This window comes from Octopus bimaculoides, chromosome 2, assembly GCF_001194135.2.
Source record: "Octopus bimaculoides isolate UCB-OBI-ISO-001 chromosome 2, ASM119413v2, whole genome shotgun sequence".
In the NCBI taxonomy this organism is placed as follows: Eukaryota; Metazoa; Mollusca; class Cephalopoda; order Octopoda; family Octopodidae; genus Octopus; species Octopus bimaculoides.
The window spans coordinates 91,903,236-91,920,629 of record NC_068982.1 but is presented as its reverse complement, the minus strand read 5'-3'; the positions used below and the strand labels follow the sequence as shown (position 1 = coordinate 91,920,629).

Sequence of the window (17,394 nt, the reverse complement as noted above, 5' to 3'; positions counted from 1 at the left end):
CAAAGGTCTCGGTCAGTAGTCATCGCCTCGGTGAGGCCCAATGTACGAAAGTCTTGCCTCACCACCTCAGCCCAGGTCTTCCTGGGCCTACCTCTTCCACGGGTTCCCTCAACTCTTAGGGTGTGGCACTTTTTCACGCAGCTATCCTCATCCATTCTCACCACATGTCCATACCAGCGCAATCGTCTCTCTTGCACACCACAACTGATGCTTCTAATGTTCAGCTTTTATGCATTGAATATACACCAAAATACCCAGAAAAAAATTGCACCTCCAATGCAAGACGGTTCTAATTGCAGAGAAAACACCATCCCCACCCACTCATGTAACAAAGACATGAATAATTACTAACTGTTTTGAAGATCATTCATTGATAACACTTATAAAAAAGAAATATTGTAAAAAAAACAAGAAAACTCTGAAATGTGCATGTGTGTATGGAGAGATCAGAGGGTTTGTCATTCTCCCCCTCCCCCCAAAAAAAACAAATGGTCATTTGCAACATGTTTGAAGGTCAGATTCATTGATAATAATTCAACAATAAAAAAAAAAAAATACCAAGAATATAATTTCCTACCGAATGCATATAAGCCTTCAAAACTCCAGTGGTCTTTCAGCCCTCACCTTCCCGTCTCCTTTTTCTACAAAGTTAGTTGTTTCTGAATTTCAACAGTCCCATCTCACCATCTCCTTTCATTTTCTGGGGAAAAATGTCCTTTATTGCATGTTCAGAGGTCAGATTAGTTGTTAGCACATGAAAGAAGCAAAGAGAAATAATTACTTTTCATTGGGGTTGAGATGCGTGTTCTTCAATAAATTTACCAAAACTTTAATGTAATATTATAGATGTCTTGCAAACAACATGCACATGCAAGTGCTACCAGTCGAGAACTCTGCATACCGGAAGCCAGCAAGTGTATGAGGTCATCAGGAGAGAATGCGCGCCGTTTTGGGGCCTACCACTCGACGGCATCAATGTGCCCCCCCTCCTCACTGATATGAGACCCCGCTTGCTAGATCAACTGGTTATTAAAAACAAAGCTCAATATTTCTCTAGCCATCGCTCATCGTCTCTTTTTAACCAAATCCAGTGGCTAGCCTTCTCCACTGTATTTTGGATATCGGTCATGGTGGTAATTACCTTACGATGAGTTAGGACTAACGATAACAACAGTCATCTCACACTGTCCAACAAACCCTCTACATCCAACTTTGATTGGAAAATGCTCTGCTTTCCAGCCTGCGTCTTCACATTTCTCGAGGAGGTTTACATAATGGTCAATCTTACGAGCCCACGTGGCGTCCATGTTATCTTCATGAGGAACCGTTAACTCAACTAGATTTACAACTTTCCTTCTTTCACACCACATTAAAATGTCTGGTTTTTCCATAACTGGGATGGGAAAGAATCCTTGGCACCCAGGTAAATCTGCAGTCACTTCCCAATAGCTGTTCCACTTTTCATCTCTCACAGGAAGTATCTTGTTCTTCTTGAAACGGATCCGCTGACCTGATGGCACGAAGGTAATAAAATCTCTAGATGGTACTTTCAACTGTTTTTTCTCAGTGTTGTTGAGATGAATTTGGTTCTTCATAGCATTGAAGATAACCTTCAGGACCAGGTTGTGTCTCCATGTATACCTATTCAATGCTAAGGGACAGTTGGAAAGAATATGTTTCAGTGTTCCGACCATTCCGCATTAGCATATGTCATTTTCTGAGACATTCCATCATACTAGATTCGTAGGTGACGGCAAAACATCATAAGATGAACGAATGAGAAAACTTAGCCGAGATGTCGTCCACTTCCATATCTCATCCCAACGTATTTTCCTCTCAACAACATGTTCTTCCCATCTCTTCATCTGTCCTTGTTGACTACATGTGATCAAATGAAGCTCTCTTTTCTCTGCTTCTCTTGTTTTGATACTGTTGCTAACAACAGATCTGTGTTTGCTCCGCATCATACTTGCAAACAGCCTGAACTGATCTGTGCCAAAACCAAGTCCTCTCCAATGGTTCTGTGTTGCACCCACCATATCTCTGTGTATAAGAGAAGACAAGATGTCATCAGCCTCTGCTTCTGCTTTTCACTTCCTGGCTGTTTTCACCTCTGGTGGGTTACGCCTGATTTCCATGTCCTTCGATTCTCTCAGCATCATCACCGTCTGTATCTTCCCTAGTTTGTATATTTCGACTATTGACGCTAGTGGTAACTGCAACAAACCTCTTTTACGATAAAGAGCTGAACTGTTCAACATCCGAGGTAGGCCTAGCCACTTTCTAATGAACACATTACATTTTTGTTAAATGATTTGAACTCGTGACAAGGATACCTCATATATTAAGAGTGGCCATGAAAGTCGCGGGTACAAACCGAACTGCAAGCACCAAATTTTATAGTTACCTGGTAACTTCGAGTTATCAATCGCTGATAATCCAGCCTCGGCTTGTTTCATAATTTCCATTTTGCGACTTCTATCTGACAATGTTCCAGCGTATACACACCCCAAGCTCTTGATGGGTTCTTCTTTGACTGTTGGAATGCTTTCTTCTGCTATTCGAAACTTAAATTCTTTCTGCACTCCCTTAACAAATGTCAGACTACATGACTTTTTTGCTCTAAACTGCATCCTTGACCACCTCACAAGTTTGTCTAGTCTCAAGAGGGCATTCTGCATGATTTGTTTATCTGTAGCTAGAAGTGTCATGTCATCCATGAAGGCATTCTTAGGCGATGGTGCATGGGCGATTTGTTCCGAAAAATCCACCGCTTTCAAAATCATCTCCATGACTAAGATAAACCACGTGACAGATATTGTACAGCCAGCAGCAATACCAATCTCCAATCGGTGCCAATCTGTTGTAAAATCTCCAGCTGTAAACCTCATTTCGAAACTGTCATAGTACATCCTCATTATTTTGATCACTTTGTCTGGAATGTAGAAGTGGTCCATGACTCTTATCAGTAATTCGTGTGGTGCTGAGCCATGTGCATTAGCTAGGTCAAGCCATACCACGTTCAAACTTCTCTTGTTCTGTTTGGCATCTTGGATCACTTTCCAAATCAAAAAGCAGTGTTCAACGCATCCAGGGATCCCAGGGATTCTGGCCTTTTGAACAGATTCATCAACATATCCATTACTCTGTAAATATGTCACTGTTCTCCTCGAAAGAATTCCCATAAAGATCTTGCCTTCCACATTCAATAAGGATATCAGCCTAAACTGTTTTAAAGTCTTTGCATTGGCCTCCTTTGGCAGGTATATACCTTCTGCCTTACACCAATCCTCTACTAGAGTCTCTTTGTGCCACAACTGTCGGAATAGGACAAAGAGCTTCTTTCACAGACGATTGCAATATTTATAAACTTTATATGAGATGCCATCACCTCCTGGGGCACTCTTTGCTCTAGCTTTTCTTACGAAAATCATTCACCTCTCTCTCTCTGATGTCCCCAATTTGGAATTCGATATCAGGTTCTGAGAGATGATTTAGCCCATGTAGTGGCTAAATCATGTAGTAGCTAAATCATGTAGTGGCTAAATCATGTAGTGGCTAAATCATGTAGTGGCTAAATCATTAAGCACTGGCTGGTTACGGTGCGAATTGCTGTAGGTTTCTTTGATATGAGCGTCCAATTCTTCTTTCGTGCACGATAAAGAACCACTCTTCGGTTCAGTGAACAGCTTCTTAGTAAACCTGTACAGGTTCTTCAGAAACTGTCCCTGAGTCCTTTTACTCTTCTTTCGATGCTCATATCGGCGGATATGCCGTTGCGCATAACGACATTTCCTTTTCAAATCGTTATACAGCAGCACGAGGCCAGGTTTTTCATCTCTTGCAGCACATTTCCATCGCTTTCTTAGGCTGGTCTTTTCCTTCCTCAACTGTTTCATTTTCCTGATCCTCCTGTTTGGTCTACGCTTTCCTTTCTCTAATCGGATACTCTCTTTCATTCCAAACAATTCCTTCCCTGTGTCATGAATTGAGCTTGTTAATTTTCCCAGTTTCTCCACTGTAGAGCCTGTAATTTTATAAAGAGCTCAACACACCTTGTTTTCAAACTCTTTATATTTCCCTTTCTCATTAGCAGCAGGCCACAAAACCCTCGGTTTCCTCCGAGTACTACCTGATGCACCTCTGAGTACTACCTGACAGGAAGAGGTCTTTGCTGTAGCATTTATCGATCCACTGTGGTTTGAGTCCGGGGATGATTTGCCACATGTTTTACGATCAGATGATCCACACTGCTCTGTCTTCTTCTCACAAGTCTTTCCCTGATGTATCTTCAAGCCTCTCACAGTTGCAAAGGTTCTACAGCACAGCTTGCATCCAAAGTTGTTTGCACTTCGTTCGGTGTTCGAATGAATAGCCGTACTTGTGTCCAAGGTCATTTCCGTGTTAACTGGGTTTGATTGATTCTCGACTCCCCCCTCTCAGTCAATCGTGGGGCTGTCATTCTCATTTGTAGTTGTTAAAATATATTACAAAGGTGAGGATTGTAAGTCCGCAGCCTCCGCCAGTCTCTCCTGGTGTCGATAGTCTTTCCTATTGTCCACTCGTCTTTCTGAGCAGTCCTCTTGTCTTTCCAAGATGCCTAACTGTCTTTCCGGTTTGTCAATCACAATAACAACAATGACAATAACAGTTACCATAACATCAACAATAATAATAAATTTTGAAATGTGAATAATTAAACAAAATCAAAAATATTCCATCAATTCTTATGGTATTTGCTTATATTAGGGTAATGCTTTGGTAAGTAGTCACCTATATCATATTGGTTTCAAATTTTGGCACAGGGCCAGCAGTTTCAGGGAAGGAGCTAAGTCAATTACATTGACCCCCAGTATGCAGCTGGTATTTGTTTTATTGATCCCAAAAGGATGAAAGGCAAAGTTGACCTTGGTGGCATTTGAACTCAGAATGTAAAGATGGACGAAATGCTGCTAAGCATTTTGCCCAGCGTGTTAACAATTCTGCCAACTTGCCGCCTTAGTTACTTATGTCATATTAATACCTGGAACAAAATCACTCTAGTCTGAAATAATGTGCATGTACATTAAAAATGGAAGAGGGTAATATTGAATCATAACAAAGGTGTGATGAAATCATACTAGTAAAAAGAAAAGGGGTAATAGTTAAAAGACGTTTAAGAAGTACGAGTGACATAGTTAGAGTAGCCCTTGGGTTTGCCTCCCCCCACTCAGGTCCCAAAGTTTATACTAGCTTATACAGGCGACCCAAATGTGCTGTCTGGAGAAGACTAACACCATTGCCCCACCCTAGCAACAATACAGAAAAGTAGTGTTCAGTCATAAGTGCTTTTTTTCTTTCTTTCTTCCTTTCTGTCTTCATTTCACTTTCTCTTACCTTCTCCCCTCTCTTTCTCTCATAGACACACACACACACACACACACACACACATAAACACACACTACCTGCCTACGCGTGTCATGTTGCAACCTGTATAAACAACATTGATCAATAAGTTATGAGACAAGCAAGGCCACATAGCATATTTGCTGGATAATATATGAATGACAATAAAATTAGAAATTTCTTGCATGCAATTTAATTCTAATTTTCAATCACATTTTCCAGTTCTGATAAGAAAGTGATGGCTAGAGTGATTTGTATAAAAAGAATTGTTTATAGGGATGCACAATGTAGGGCTGATAGAAGGAGAGCACTTAATAGGAAGAACTGGAAAAAAGGAGAACGCAATGTAGAGTTGGGAGAAGTATATTGTAGAACTGGGACAAGGGAATACACATTGTAGCACTGTAAAAAGGGGGATGCACATAGGAGGGCTGAGAAATCTCATTATTGACTTGTGCATCTTATTCTAAGTAGGTCAGGTGACAGCATTGCTATCTTATTTCTGTATTTTTTTTCAACAGTAAATATCATTTTCTTCTATATGTAGTATACAAAGTGAAAGAAATATAATTTGTATTCAGAACACACACACACACTACAAAGAGAGAGAGAGAGAGAGAAAGGGAAAGGGAGAAAGAGAGAGAAAGAGAAAGAGAGAGAAGGAGAGAGAAAGAGAATGAGAGAGAGAGAGAGAGAGAGAGAGTGATAGTGAAAGTGAGAGAGAAAGATTTCATAATTTGTATACATGCACAAATACATGGCATAAAAAGGAAGTTATAAATTTGTATTGTAGATTATACATAATATTTTTGTATGAAGTCATGCGTAACATGCTTCAATGTTGGAAGACTTTCTGTTGTGGAAAATTAGAAACACACATTGGGCCATAAATGATATCATTTGTTCATAGGACACATGCATTTCTATGTTTTCTCATTTATCAGTAATGAACACCAAATCTGTCCAAACCTGGCCTGATAAGTATCAATCTGTTCTTATATTAGAACACTACATGGTCCATTTGCAGATGTCCATAAAGCTTGGTCAAGCTAGAATTAAATGAGCAAAGTTGCACAAAACATTATTGAACGAAATATATTTGTATAAAGTCATGTTTAACATGTTGCAACACATTCAGACATGAGAAAGCCTTCTGCTGCAGAAATACTCCTATGTCATCTAAAATGAGAATTTTGTCACAGGATTATTTCTGTAGCAGAAGGTCTTCCTATCTTTGAGTGTGCTTGAGCATGTTAAATATGACTTTCATTAATATATTTTATTCTGTGTGACTTTATTCATTTAATTGTAACTTTTTCATTTTTTGATTTCAAAAATTTTGAAATTTTGAGAAACATATTTTTTGCTCAGTTATACTGCCTGCTTTTTCAAACATACATGTCAAAAGAAAGCGCACCTGTGCGGCTCGGCTGGCTGCGCGATGCTCTGTTTTAATTAGACAGTCGGATTCCTCCGGTCCGTACCAGTTCCGAGTCGACCGTTACAAAAAAAAAAAAATGTTAAAAATTGGAAGTGTGTACTCTGACTCAATTTTGCTTCTTCCATGGTAGATAGTGACCATGTCCTTTAAAGTTAGATTGGGACTTCTATTCCTATATAAAAATTAGCAAACAAAACATTTGCTAAGGTATACTGAAGCTTGACAAGTGATGATTAAATCAGCATTAACACATAAAACAATGTGGATCAGAATAAAGATGCATACATCTATTTGTAACACATTTCTGTACAATCAGATGATGAATGGTACTTGCTGCAGGATTTTGTCATAGAGAAAAATTTCAGAACATGATCCAATTGGTGTCAGTGTTTCAATTTGATTCACTTAGTTCCTTAATGAATTAAATCAATTAAGTTGTATTTCTCTCTCTCTCTCTCTCTCTCTCTCTCTCTCTCTCTCTCTCTCTCTCTCTCTCTCTCTCTCTCTCTCTCTCTCTCTCTCTCTCTCTGTAATAGTAGTCTTGTATCATGCATTTAAATGTTTGATTGCATTTTCCCTGATAAAGAACCCACAATAGCTGTTGCTGAAAAATATTCAGTTATATAGTAATTCTAAATAATAATCTTATATAATGATATATAAATGTAAACTCAGCAACTTAAAGCAGGTGTCCAGTGCAGAAACAAATGTGATCTGCTATTAATGCCTGGTATCTTCCATCCTTGTATCATATTATTCTTATATTTATATAAATACACACACACACACATGCACGCACGCACACACACATGCACACACACACACACACACACATGTCTGTGTGTGTGTTTGTATCAATGCATGTGAATGCTGCTAATACAACCCAGGCACAATTAAACTTACACAGATCTATTGTACTACCCCTAACTACCCCTAACTACTGATCTTACAGCTACTCTAGACCAGGATTTATAAAATGGGTTGGTTCCTGGCGTACCCTCAGTTCTGTGAAAAAGATTCTGTGTTCTTTTAATAGAAGTTAATAAAATGCTATTTGTCATTTTCAAAATAAGTCAGTTGGTTTTATCTGAGTGTCTGTCTAATTATCTGTCCATCTCTCTCTCTCTCTCTCTCTCTCTCTTACTCTGTCTGTTTGTCTGTCTGTCTATCTATCTATTTATCTATATGTCCTTCCATCTGTCCATCTGTCTGTCTGTCTGTCTGTCTGTCTGCCTGTCTGTCTGTCTGCCTGTCTGTCTGCCTGCCTGCCTATCTGTCTATCTGTCTGTCTATTCTCTTTTTAAAATAATTTTGATTCATTTAAAACTGGTTGTTGTTGGTGGTGGTGGTGGTGGTGGGGGTGTTCATAAAATTTAGCAGCATGTTTTGCAATCTTTAAGAAAATTGTTTAAAGGATTCTGTGCCAAAATAATTTTAGAGACCACTACTCTAAAAAACTTGCCAAATGTCATTTATATTTCTCTCTTTTTCAGGTATCCACTTCTACTGAACCGCCTTTATAAATCAACAGCAGCACGACATGAAGACTGTGCCTTCTTACATGAAGCGGTGGTTGGAATTGAAAAAATATTGGAGGAGATTAATGCTGTAAGTACTTTCTCTCACATCTGTAACATTTTTTAGCATGCTGATGACATCTGTGATGGTGGTGGTGGTGGTGGTGGTGGTGGAGGTAGTGTTGTTGCTAATAGCAATTATAGTGCTGCTATTGGTGATGATAGTGGTGATAGTGGTGTTGAGTGCTGGTAATGCTGGTGGTTAGTGGTGGTAATAGTGGCGATCAGGATATAATAATAATAATAATAATAATAATAATAATAATAATAATGATAATAATAATAACAATGGTAATAATGAACTGTAATGAAATTATTGGGTATAGTGCTCAGGTGCACTACAACTCAGCAAAGGTTCATGTACAGTACATAGAATTATGTACAAAAGTCAGGAAACTGCACAGTTTATGAGTCATGATATACATGTGTGCATGCGTATGGAGGGGGTGGTTACCAAGCATAGTATTGGTGAATTTCAGGTTTTAAAAGATGCAATGTCTCAGCAACTAACAACTGATGCAGGGAGTTTGGTCCATGCTTCAGTAACTCTGAGTGTGAAAAAATGTTTCTGAAAGTCATGGGAGCTGTGCTGTTTTCTGACTTTGTAGGCATGCCCACATGTGTTAGACACATGGAGCTCAAAAAGGTGTTCAAGGTGGTTGTTGGTGCGATGGTTAATAATTTTGTGGGTGTTTACTAAGTCAGTTGCCAGATGTTGGAGCTTCAATGTATCTATGCCCAGAGAGCAAGGTGTTCAGTGTATGGTAGATGCCTGATGGAGGGTATTTGCTTGGTTGCATGTCTCTGAACAGGTTCGAGGAGGTCAATGTCTTGAGCAAGATAGGGGTTCCAGACTGATGATGTAAGTTCTAAGTGTGGCCACACTGTAGCCATATACAGCTTTAAATAGATACCAGGAGAGTAACTGACAAAGGTCTTGTTGAGTGATGCCAAGACACCCTTGGCCTTCTTGACAAGCCAAGAGCAAATCACTGCTGACAGTAATGCCCAGATCATGTCCACAAGAAGACTTCTTGATATTAGTGTTGTGGAGAGAGTATGTGGATGCTGGGTTTTTCCTCCCAAAATGCATGGTGGTACAATTGTTCACAGCCATCTTGAGTTGCCAGTCTGTGATCCATTGTTGCATTGTGTCCAGGTTCAATTGCAGGAAAGATCTATAGGTAGCTTGATGTCATCTGTATATTTCAGACTGTGACATTCTTTAAATTAGCATCTATGTCATTAATGTATGCAACAAAACAAAAGGGGACCAAAAACAGATCCCTGCAGTACACCAGATGACATCTCATAGAGTGAAGAATGCTGTTCTACAACTGTGACTACCTCTTTTTGGCTGAGAATGAAGGACTCCAACCAGTTAAAAAGATCATCTTTCTCACCCATTGCAGAAAGTTTTGCCATAAGTCTTTTGTGTGGCACAGAATTAAAAGCTTTAGCAAAATCAAGGTAAGCAACATTCACCCATGAGTCGCCATCAGTGACCCACATGATGTCTTCAAGAAACTTGATAAGTTGGTCACAGCAGCTGGAGTTAGGGATAAATCCAAATTGCTAGGTCCAGATAAGGCTGTGAAAATTCCAGAAGTTCCAGAGTGTTTCTCTGACACAGGATTCCATCAGACAGTTGACGAGATGATAGTTGACAGGCAATGTGCAGTCACCATTTTTGAACAGAAGAATGACACTGGCAGTTTTCCACTGCTCTGGATTAGCACCATTGTTAAGACAGAACTGAAAGAAGAGTGAAAGCTGGTGCAGAAGAAAGTACCCACTATGTTTGAGAAGCAGGTATGTAACACCATCAAGACCAGGAGAGGCATAGTTGTGCTTATTTTTAAGGTGTCATTGCAGCATTACAGGTGTAAATTTCATAGTTGTTATGGAATTTGGTGTCAGGGGTGGTGGAGATGGTATGTTTTGGTTTTTAACAGTAAAAATGCCTGCATAGCATTCAACAATGAGTTCTGCACATACTTTGGGATCGTCAGTAATCTGGCTTGCGTGGGGATTGCAAAGAGGACCAACTGGAGAGAATTAGAATTGATAGCACTGTCATTAGTTACTTAGAATTTGATCGCACTGTCATTACTTCCTTTGAATCCTGTTGTTTCATTTTGATAAATGTATCAGAGGAAATTCTAATATTATTCATAGAGACAACCACAAAAGTTTAGTTTCAGAAAACAGATTAAAATGAAACATTATTCAGAAACAGAATAATTTCAGGTTTTAATTTAGAACACTCAGGGCAAAACTTACATAAATATATTTGTGAAAATGTATGCTGCTAAGCCAGTTGGATTATTTATGATGTAGAAATGTGTTATGGAAAATATACAGGAAGGATTGGGTAAGTGAGAACAAAACAAAACAATATTGACATAAAACAGAATAAACAACATATTCCCCCCAAAAATATCAGTTTGGTGGTGGGGGTGTCCATAAACTATAGCAGCACTCCTGAAAAATGGGACACATCTTTTATCTTTTACCTTTTACCTTTTACTTGTTTCAGTCATTAGACTGTGGCCATGCTGGGGCACAATCTAATGAATCATCCCCAGTACATTTTTTTTTCTAAAACCTAGTACTTATACCAGACCTCTAAATTATGGGGAGATAAACAGACCAGCACTGGTTGTCAAGTGGTGATGAGGGACAAACACACACACACACACATGAAGGGCTTCTTTCAGTTTCCATCTACCAAATCCATTCACAAGGTTTGGTCAGCCCAGGGCTATAGTGGAAGACACTTGCCCAAGGTGTCATGCAGTGGGACCAAACCCGCAACCATGTGGTTGTGAAGCAAGTTTCTTACCATACAGAAACATAAAAAAAAACATGCTACTCCACAAATCTGCCTTCAGTGCCAGTAGCAGCTCATAGAGCTGCTGGCCAGCCTCTCACATGACAGATGATGCCCAAATTCAGTGGTGTAGGGATTTTATATCAGGGAATATGTGTGGCCACATATTGAGGTTCATATGATTGTGAAAATTCTCAACTAGCCATTCCTGTGTGTAAAAGCCATATGAGTGGAAGTGGAGTTCTGCTGATACATGCACACCCTGTTTTGGTCAGTCCTTCAACTTGATCACTGTGCCCAGAACCTTGATCCAAGTGGTGGCATTGGTTCCCAGACCCAGTGGGAAGAAATGAGGTAGAATGGTATGGCTATCATTAAATAATTAAATAGCAACAATGAGAGAAAAAGAAAAAAAGGCTCTTTCTCAATGAAAGAATCCAATGTTAATGAATGGAAACAATAGAATTCCTGAAATGTATCAAAATGTATAATCTATTGAAATACCCCAAAACTTGCTTGCCGGCTACTGTAGTAAGTTCTGGATTGTTGTGCTTCTTTCATATGCAAACAAGATACCTGTTTGCATATCTATTTTGCATATTCATGTGTTTGCATACTGAATAACAATGTTTTCTCATACTGAATAACAATGTTGTCATTGTTGTTGTCATTGTTGTTGTCATTGTTGTTGTCATTATTATTATTATTGCGGTGAGCTGGCAGAAATGTTAGCACTTTGGGCAAAATGCTTTGTGGCATTTTGTTTGTCCTTATGTTCTAAGTTCAAATTCTGCTAAGGCCAACTCTGCCTTTCATCCTTTTGAGGTTGATGAAATAAGTACCAGTTATACACTAGGGTTGATGTAATCGACTATCCCCTTCTCCCTAAATTTCAGGCCTTGTAAATTGGTAAAAGGCACCCTCTAATGATGGAGGGAAGCTTTTAATGATGGAGGGAAGCTTTTAATGATGGAGGGAAGCTTTTAATGATGGAGGGAACCTGTGAAAGAGGTAGACCCAGGAAGGCATGGGATGAAGTGGTGAAGCATGATCTTCAAATGTTGGGCTTCACAGAGGCAATGACAAGCAATCGAAACCTTGAGAAGACCTGTCAAGCCAAGAGAGATCATAGTCGTGGCTGATGCCAGTGTCACGTAACTGGCGCTTAAAAAGCATCCTTCAAACATTGGGAAACATGCTGTGCTTGTGAAGACCTGTTGAGCCAAGTGTAATCATAATCATGGCTGATGCCAGTGCCATCTGACTGGCACTCATGCTGGTGGCACATAAAAAGCACTGTTTCAGCATTGGGCCTCATGGAAATGGTGATAGGTGACTGAGACCTTTGGCGCTATACTGTGCTTGTGTAGATCTGTCAAGCCAAGTGAGACCATAGTTGTGGCCAATGCTGGTGTCAGGTCAATGGCACTCATGTCAGTGGCATGTAAAAAACGCCCACTACACTCTTGGAGTGGTTGGCATTAGGAAGAGCATCCAACCGTAGAAATCCTGCCAAATCAGATCAGAATCTGGTGCAGCTCCCTGGCTAACCAGTTTTCAGTCAAACTGTCCAACCCATGCCAGCATGGAAAATGGACGTTAAATTATTATTATTATTATTATTATTATTATTATTATTATTATTATTATTATTATTATCATCATCATCATTGTTGTTGTTGTTGCTGTTGTTGTTGCTGCTGCTGTTGTTGTTGTTGTTGTTGTTGTTGTTGTTATTATTTTCATTAGCATTTTCTTTCAATTTTGTTTCCATTTCTTGCTGAGTGTCTTCCTGACACCTAGGGAAGAGAAACATCCTGTATACATTGGTAGGCCATTAAAATAAACACACCAGATTGTTCATTTACAAAGTCGTGTGATAGAGAAAAAGGGAAGATAGAGAGAAAAAGGAAAAAAATACAAGATAAAAAAGTAAACAGATAAAAGGGGAAAAAAGGAAAGAATATTCACAGCGGCAATGCTCTTCTCAATACGTGTGACATACCAGTTAAGACAATCTCTTGCACTTCCTGCATAGATGGTAAGCCAGGGCTCATTTTAAAATAATTTTCAGTTCCTTTTTTGATCATTCCAAGTGCTCCTGCAATCACTGGTATTGTAAGCCCAATATACCCATCATGACTACCCGTCTGATAAGAGTACACCAGGCACATGCATCACAACAATGTGTGCGCGACATGGTGATCTCATATCAAGATAAACAGCACATGACCTCACAGGTGGGCAAGTTGCAGAGCTGGGTTGAGTTCCAGTGTTAGCTTTGGTATGGTCTTTATGGCTGGATGTACACATTGTATACTGAATGCTTTTTCCATTCCACTGGCTCTAAAGAGGTTGCTGAGTAACTTACAAAACAAAAAAAGAACAGAGAAAAAGGAAAAAGAAAGAGTATAAAAAAAATCAATAAATGTATTTTGTCTTGTTAGATTTGTATGAATTTTGGATGGTAAACTTGTAACTGACCAATTCCCTTAGCTAACATTTAATGTTTATATTTTAATTTGTTTCCTCAGAAAACGAAAAGCAGTGGTTCCATGAAATTAAAACGAAAACGTTCTGAATTACGGAGACACAGTTCCACAGACAAATTTGAGTTAGTTAAGGTAGGTATAAGTAATTTTTTCTCCTATAGGCACAAGACCTGAAATTTTGGGGTGAAGGCTAGTTGATTACATCAACATCAGTGCTCAGTTGGTATATATTTTATCAATTCTAAAAGGATGAAAGGCAAAGCTGGAAGTAATTTTGCTAAGCATTTTGTCTGGTGTGCTAACAATTCTGCTAGCTCACCACCTTGAAGGTAAGTATAATTGATTAAAAATTATTATTAATAACTAGTTCTATCATGCTACTTGTATTGATCCTAGGAAGAAAGGCAAAGACAACCTTGGCAAGATTTGAATTCAGAGAGATGAAACTAAATATTAGAATGTATATAATTAAGTGTACAAACAATTTTCTTATCAATCACTTGGAATAGGGGAAATAACACCCATGACCTTTCAGTTCTCACTTCAAGACTGGTGAAGTCAGTCAGGCTGATTTTTTGAGTTTGAGCTTCCATAGGTTTCTTGTATATGTTTTTTTTTTTTTATCAGTTTGACCTGGGAAATGGCCTTTAAGCTTTTAATGACTAGTGAGGGTGATATGGTTGCTTTCTTCAACAACTGCAAGAAAAGATTGCAGAGAGAAGAAATTCAAGAGGAATGAGGTACTGAAGAGAAAGAACTGGGTGAATTTAGGGGTTAGAGGGAAAACTTGAGTGGACTGGGACAGAGGTGTGAAATGATGGTGGATACAATATGGATAACAAGTGGAGAAATGAGTGAGTAAGGAGTAAGTGTAAGGAAAACAGAAGCAGAGTAAAAGTTCCAGTGAGTTGCAGCTCTGAGGAGGAAAGTAGTTGTTGTTGTTTAGCCCTAGGTCAGTCCTGATCAAGCGAAGCTATGATTAAAGGCATTTAAGTTTTGGTATCCTGTCATTTTCATAAATAAAATGCACTTAAAATCACATTTTCAAATGTGTTCTTTTCTAAGAGAGCATAGTGAGAGATTTGGCTGTTATTTCTCGGAGGTTGAGCTACCATGTAAAGACTCCTTTTTTGGTTTTGAATCCCCAAAGTATTTAGCGCTGGGAGTTGAGACAGGGATGAGGAGAGGAAGATGAGATGAGGTGAATGCATCAAGTGAACTGACTTTTAAATAAGATAACCAACTCCACATTTACTTCTACTGATGATGTTCAAATAGAAACTGCAGCCAAGAGTCTACAATTTACTATATGTATTGTATTGTGCTGTTGTTGTTGTTTAACTGAGCAGAGCTATGGACAAGCAGCTGTATTCAATCAGCAGTGACTATGCCATCTTTTTGTATATCTTTTGTATAACAATCATTGTTCAATATGACCTTCCTTTTCTAGGACAGATTTTGAGAGAATTTGGTTGATATTACAAACAGGTTGACAATTCGGAAAATATTGTATTTTGTTCCCTGGCAAAACATTATGATTCTAATCTTCTCAGTTTACCTAGTTGAAAATAGATGCCATGTATATGTTGCATAGTTAATAGTTGAAAAAAGATATTTAGTATACTATGCAAATGACTCCTGTATCCTCAAGGAGTTCTTACAGACTGGTGTATAGCTGTGGTTTCATAGTTATTGGCGGATGAGAGATAAATCTCCCACTAGACAGACTACTAGTCTATCATGTATAACATTCCTACATGATCAAATGGCTATTCTCAACAGTGAGGTATACTGGAGCAGCTAAAATTGTTGCTGAAAATTACATAAAATTATGCTTGCAGTAGATTGGAATCACAATATGTGAGCTGATTGTCCAGTTCTTATTTACCTGTCTATTTTGTTTCTCTAATGAACTGGTTCAGATTTAGCTTGAAACAAAGAGGGCTGACCAGACATGAATACCAACAGAGAATTTGACTAAGTAATCCAACACCTAAGTAAGTTGGACAACTTGGCTATAAGTTTAAATGACATTGTAAATATACATCCATGTATACACACTTGACAGGCAAGTTGCTGTGGTATTTGTTCAAGATAAAATCTCTTATGGCTGTGCTGTGTTTAAAAACACTATCAAATGGTGACGAAATTCTTGCTAGCAGTGACTAACACATACTTGCCTGAATGAGATTTGTTGTCTCCAATGTAGGAAACAGTGGTATTACAAATAGCCATGGGGCTGAGTGAATAATCTAGTGTGCATAATTGAAGCAGTATCCAATTGAAATAGCTCTCTATGTAACCTAGTTAATATATACATTGTTGACAGGCAAGTTGCAATGGTTTTATGGTTTTCATTTGAGATAAAATTTCAGTAGTTATTCATGATACCAGTGCACATGTAATTCTATCATGCACGATACCATTGCATGTGTAATTCTGTTTCCTATCCTGGAGATGACAAATCTCACCTGGGTATGTGGCTGGCTGAAAATACACGTTACTGATAAAGCTCAAGTAGTCTGAAATGCATCTGGCATTCTCTCTGCAATCTTTTCTTGCAGTTGTTGAAGAAAGCAACCATATCACCCTCACTAGTCATTAAAAGCTTAAAGGCCATTTCCCAGGTCAAACTGATAAAAAAAAACAAATGATTTTTTTTTTGTCTTTTTATCTCTCTCCGATATATACTGTGTTTTGAAAAATAACACAGCTATAAGGGATCTTATCTTAGATGAAAGCTGCAGTAACTTACCTATCAACAGTGTATATATATGATGCATAGATAACAATTTTAATTTAATAATGCTTCAGTTGCATACACTGGATTATTATAAATATATATGCAGTAGGTTATGCTTACTTCATTTCTTTCTAACCTTCGTAAGTTCTATTTTTGATAAGTGCAATTTCCTTAAGTCACACCCCACTATACTTGAATTGTTTAATCTTATGTTTATGAAGATGTACTTGCATGGCAAGTGTTTTGATCTAGATCTTGTGTTAAAACTAAAACAATTGCAGCATGGAAGACAAGTGTTAGCCATTCAGAACCATAAAAAAAAAAATCCTCTTAATTTCCCTTAAACATTTATTGTCAGTAATCAGGTTGCAGTTCTGAGCTATGAAAATTTTGATACTTATATCACAAACAATAAATGTTTAAATGAATATTCCATGCTATCATCTTAAGTGTTTTATAAATATATGTTTCTCAGAATCTTTTATGTATGCTCAATATTATCCAGACGGCATTGAATCTACTTGAGTGGAACCAGCATGAGGTCCATGATATTCTGGTTGGTACTTTGCTATACACTCAACCACAGGATCACTTCTGGACAGCAAAGAAATGTCGCAATTTGAAATTTACTCCAGTTCATGCTCTTTTGCTGACACGTGGTGAGGTAAGTTAAACAACAGCATAAAGACATGAACATTACACCTTAAAGAAAAAAACATTATTGCACTCCACCCAATTCTATATATAAGCAACCTTTTCCTAGAAGGCTTAAGATCACTACAATCATTACCGAGAATCTTTCCTGGTCAACATACATAATAAAGAATATCTACCAGTGCATACAAAAATATCACCAGACACATACATGTACACATATATACACATGTATATATATATATATATATATATATATATATATATAT

At 38.3% G+C, this 17,394-nt stretch overlaps 1 protein-coding gene across 4 annotated transcripts in view; it reads left to right on the top strand.

The window, feature by feature from the left end:
• Nucleotides 1–17,394, top strand: part of LOC106873936 (neuroepithelial cell-transforming gene 1 protein) — a 93,970-nt gene that overhangs the window by 57,090 nt on the left and 19,486 nt on the right. For all 4 annotated transcript variants that reach the window (XM_052978437.1, XM_052978436.1, XM_052978438.1 and 1 more), the window contains 3 exons: nt 8,320–8,434; nt 13,771–13,860; nt 16,977–17,135. In XM_052978437.1, coding sequence (XP_052834397.1) covers nt 8,320–8,434; nt 13,771–13,860; nt 16,977–17,135 — 364 coding nt within the window. The remainder of the gene's footprint in view (nt 1–8,319; nt 8,435–13,770; nt 13,861–16,976; nt 17,136–17,394) is intronic.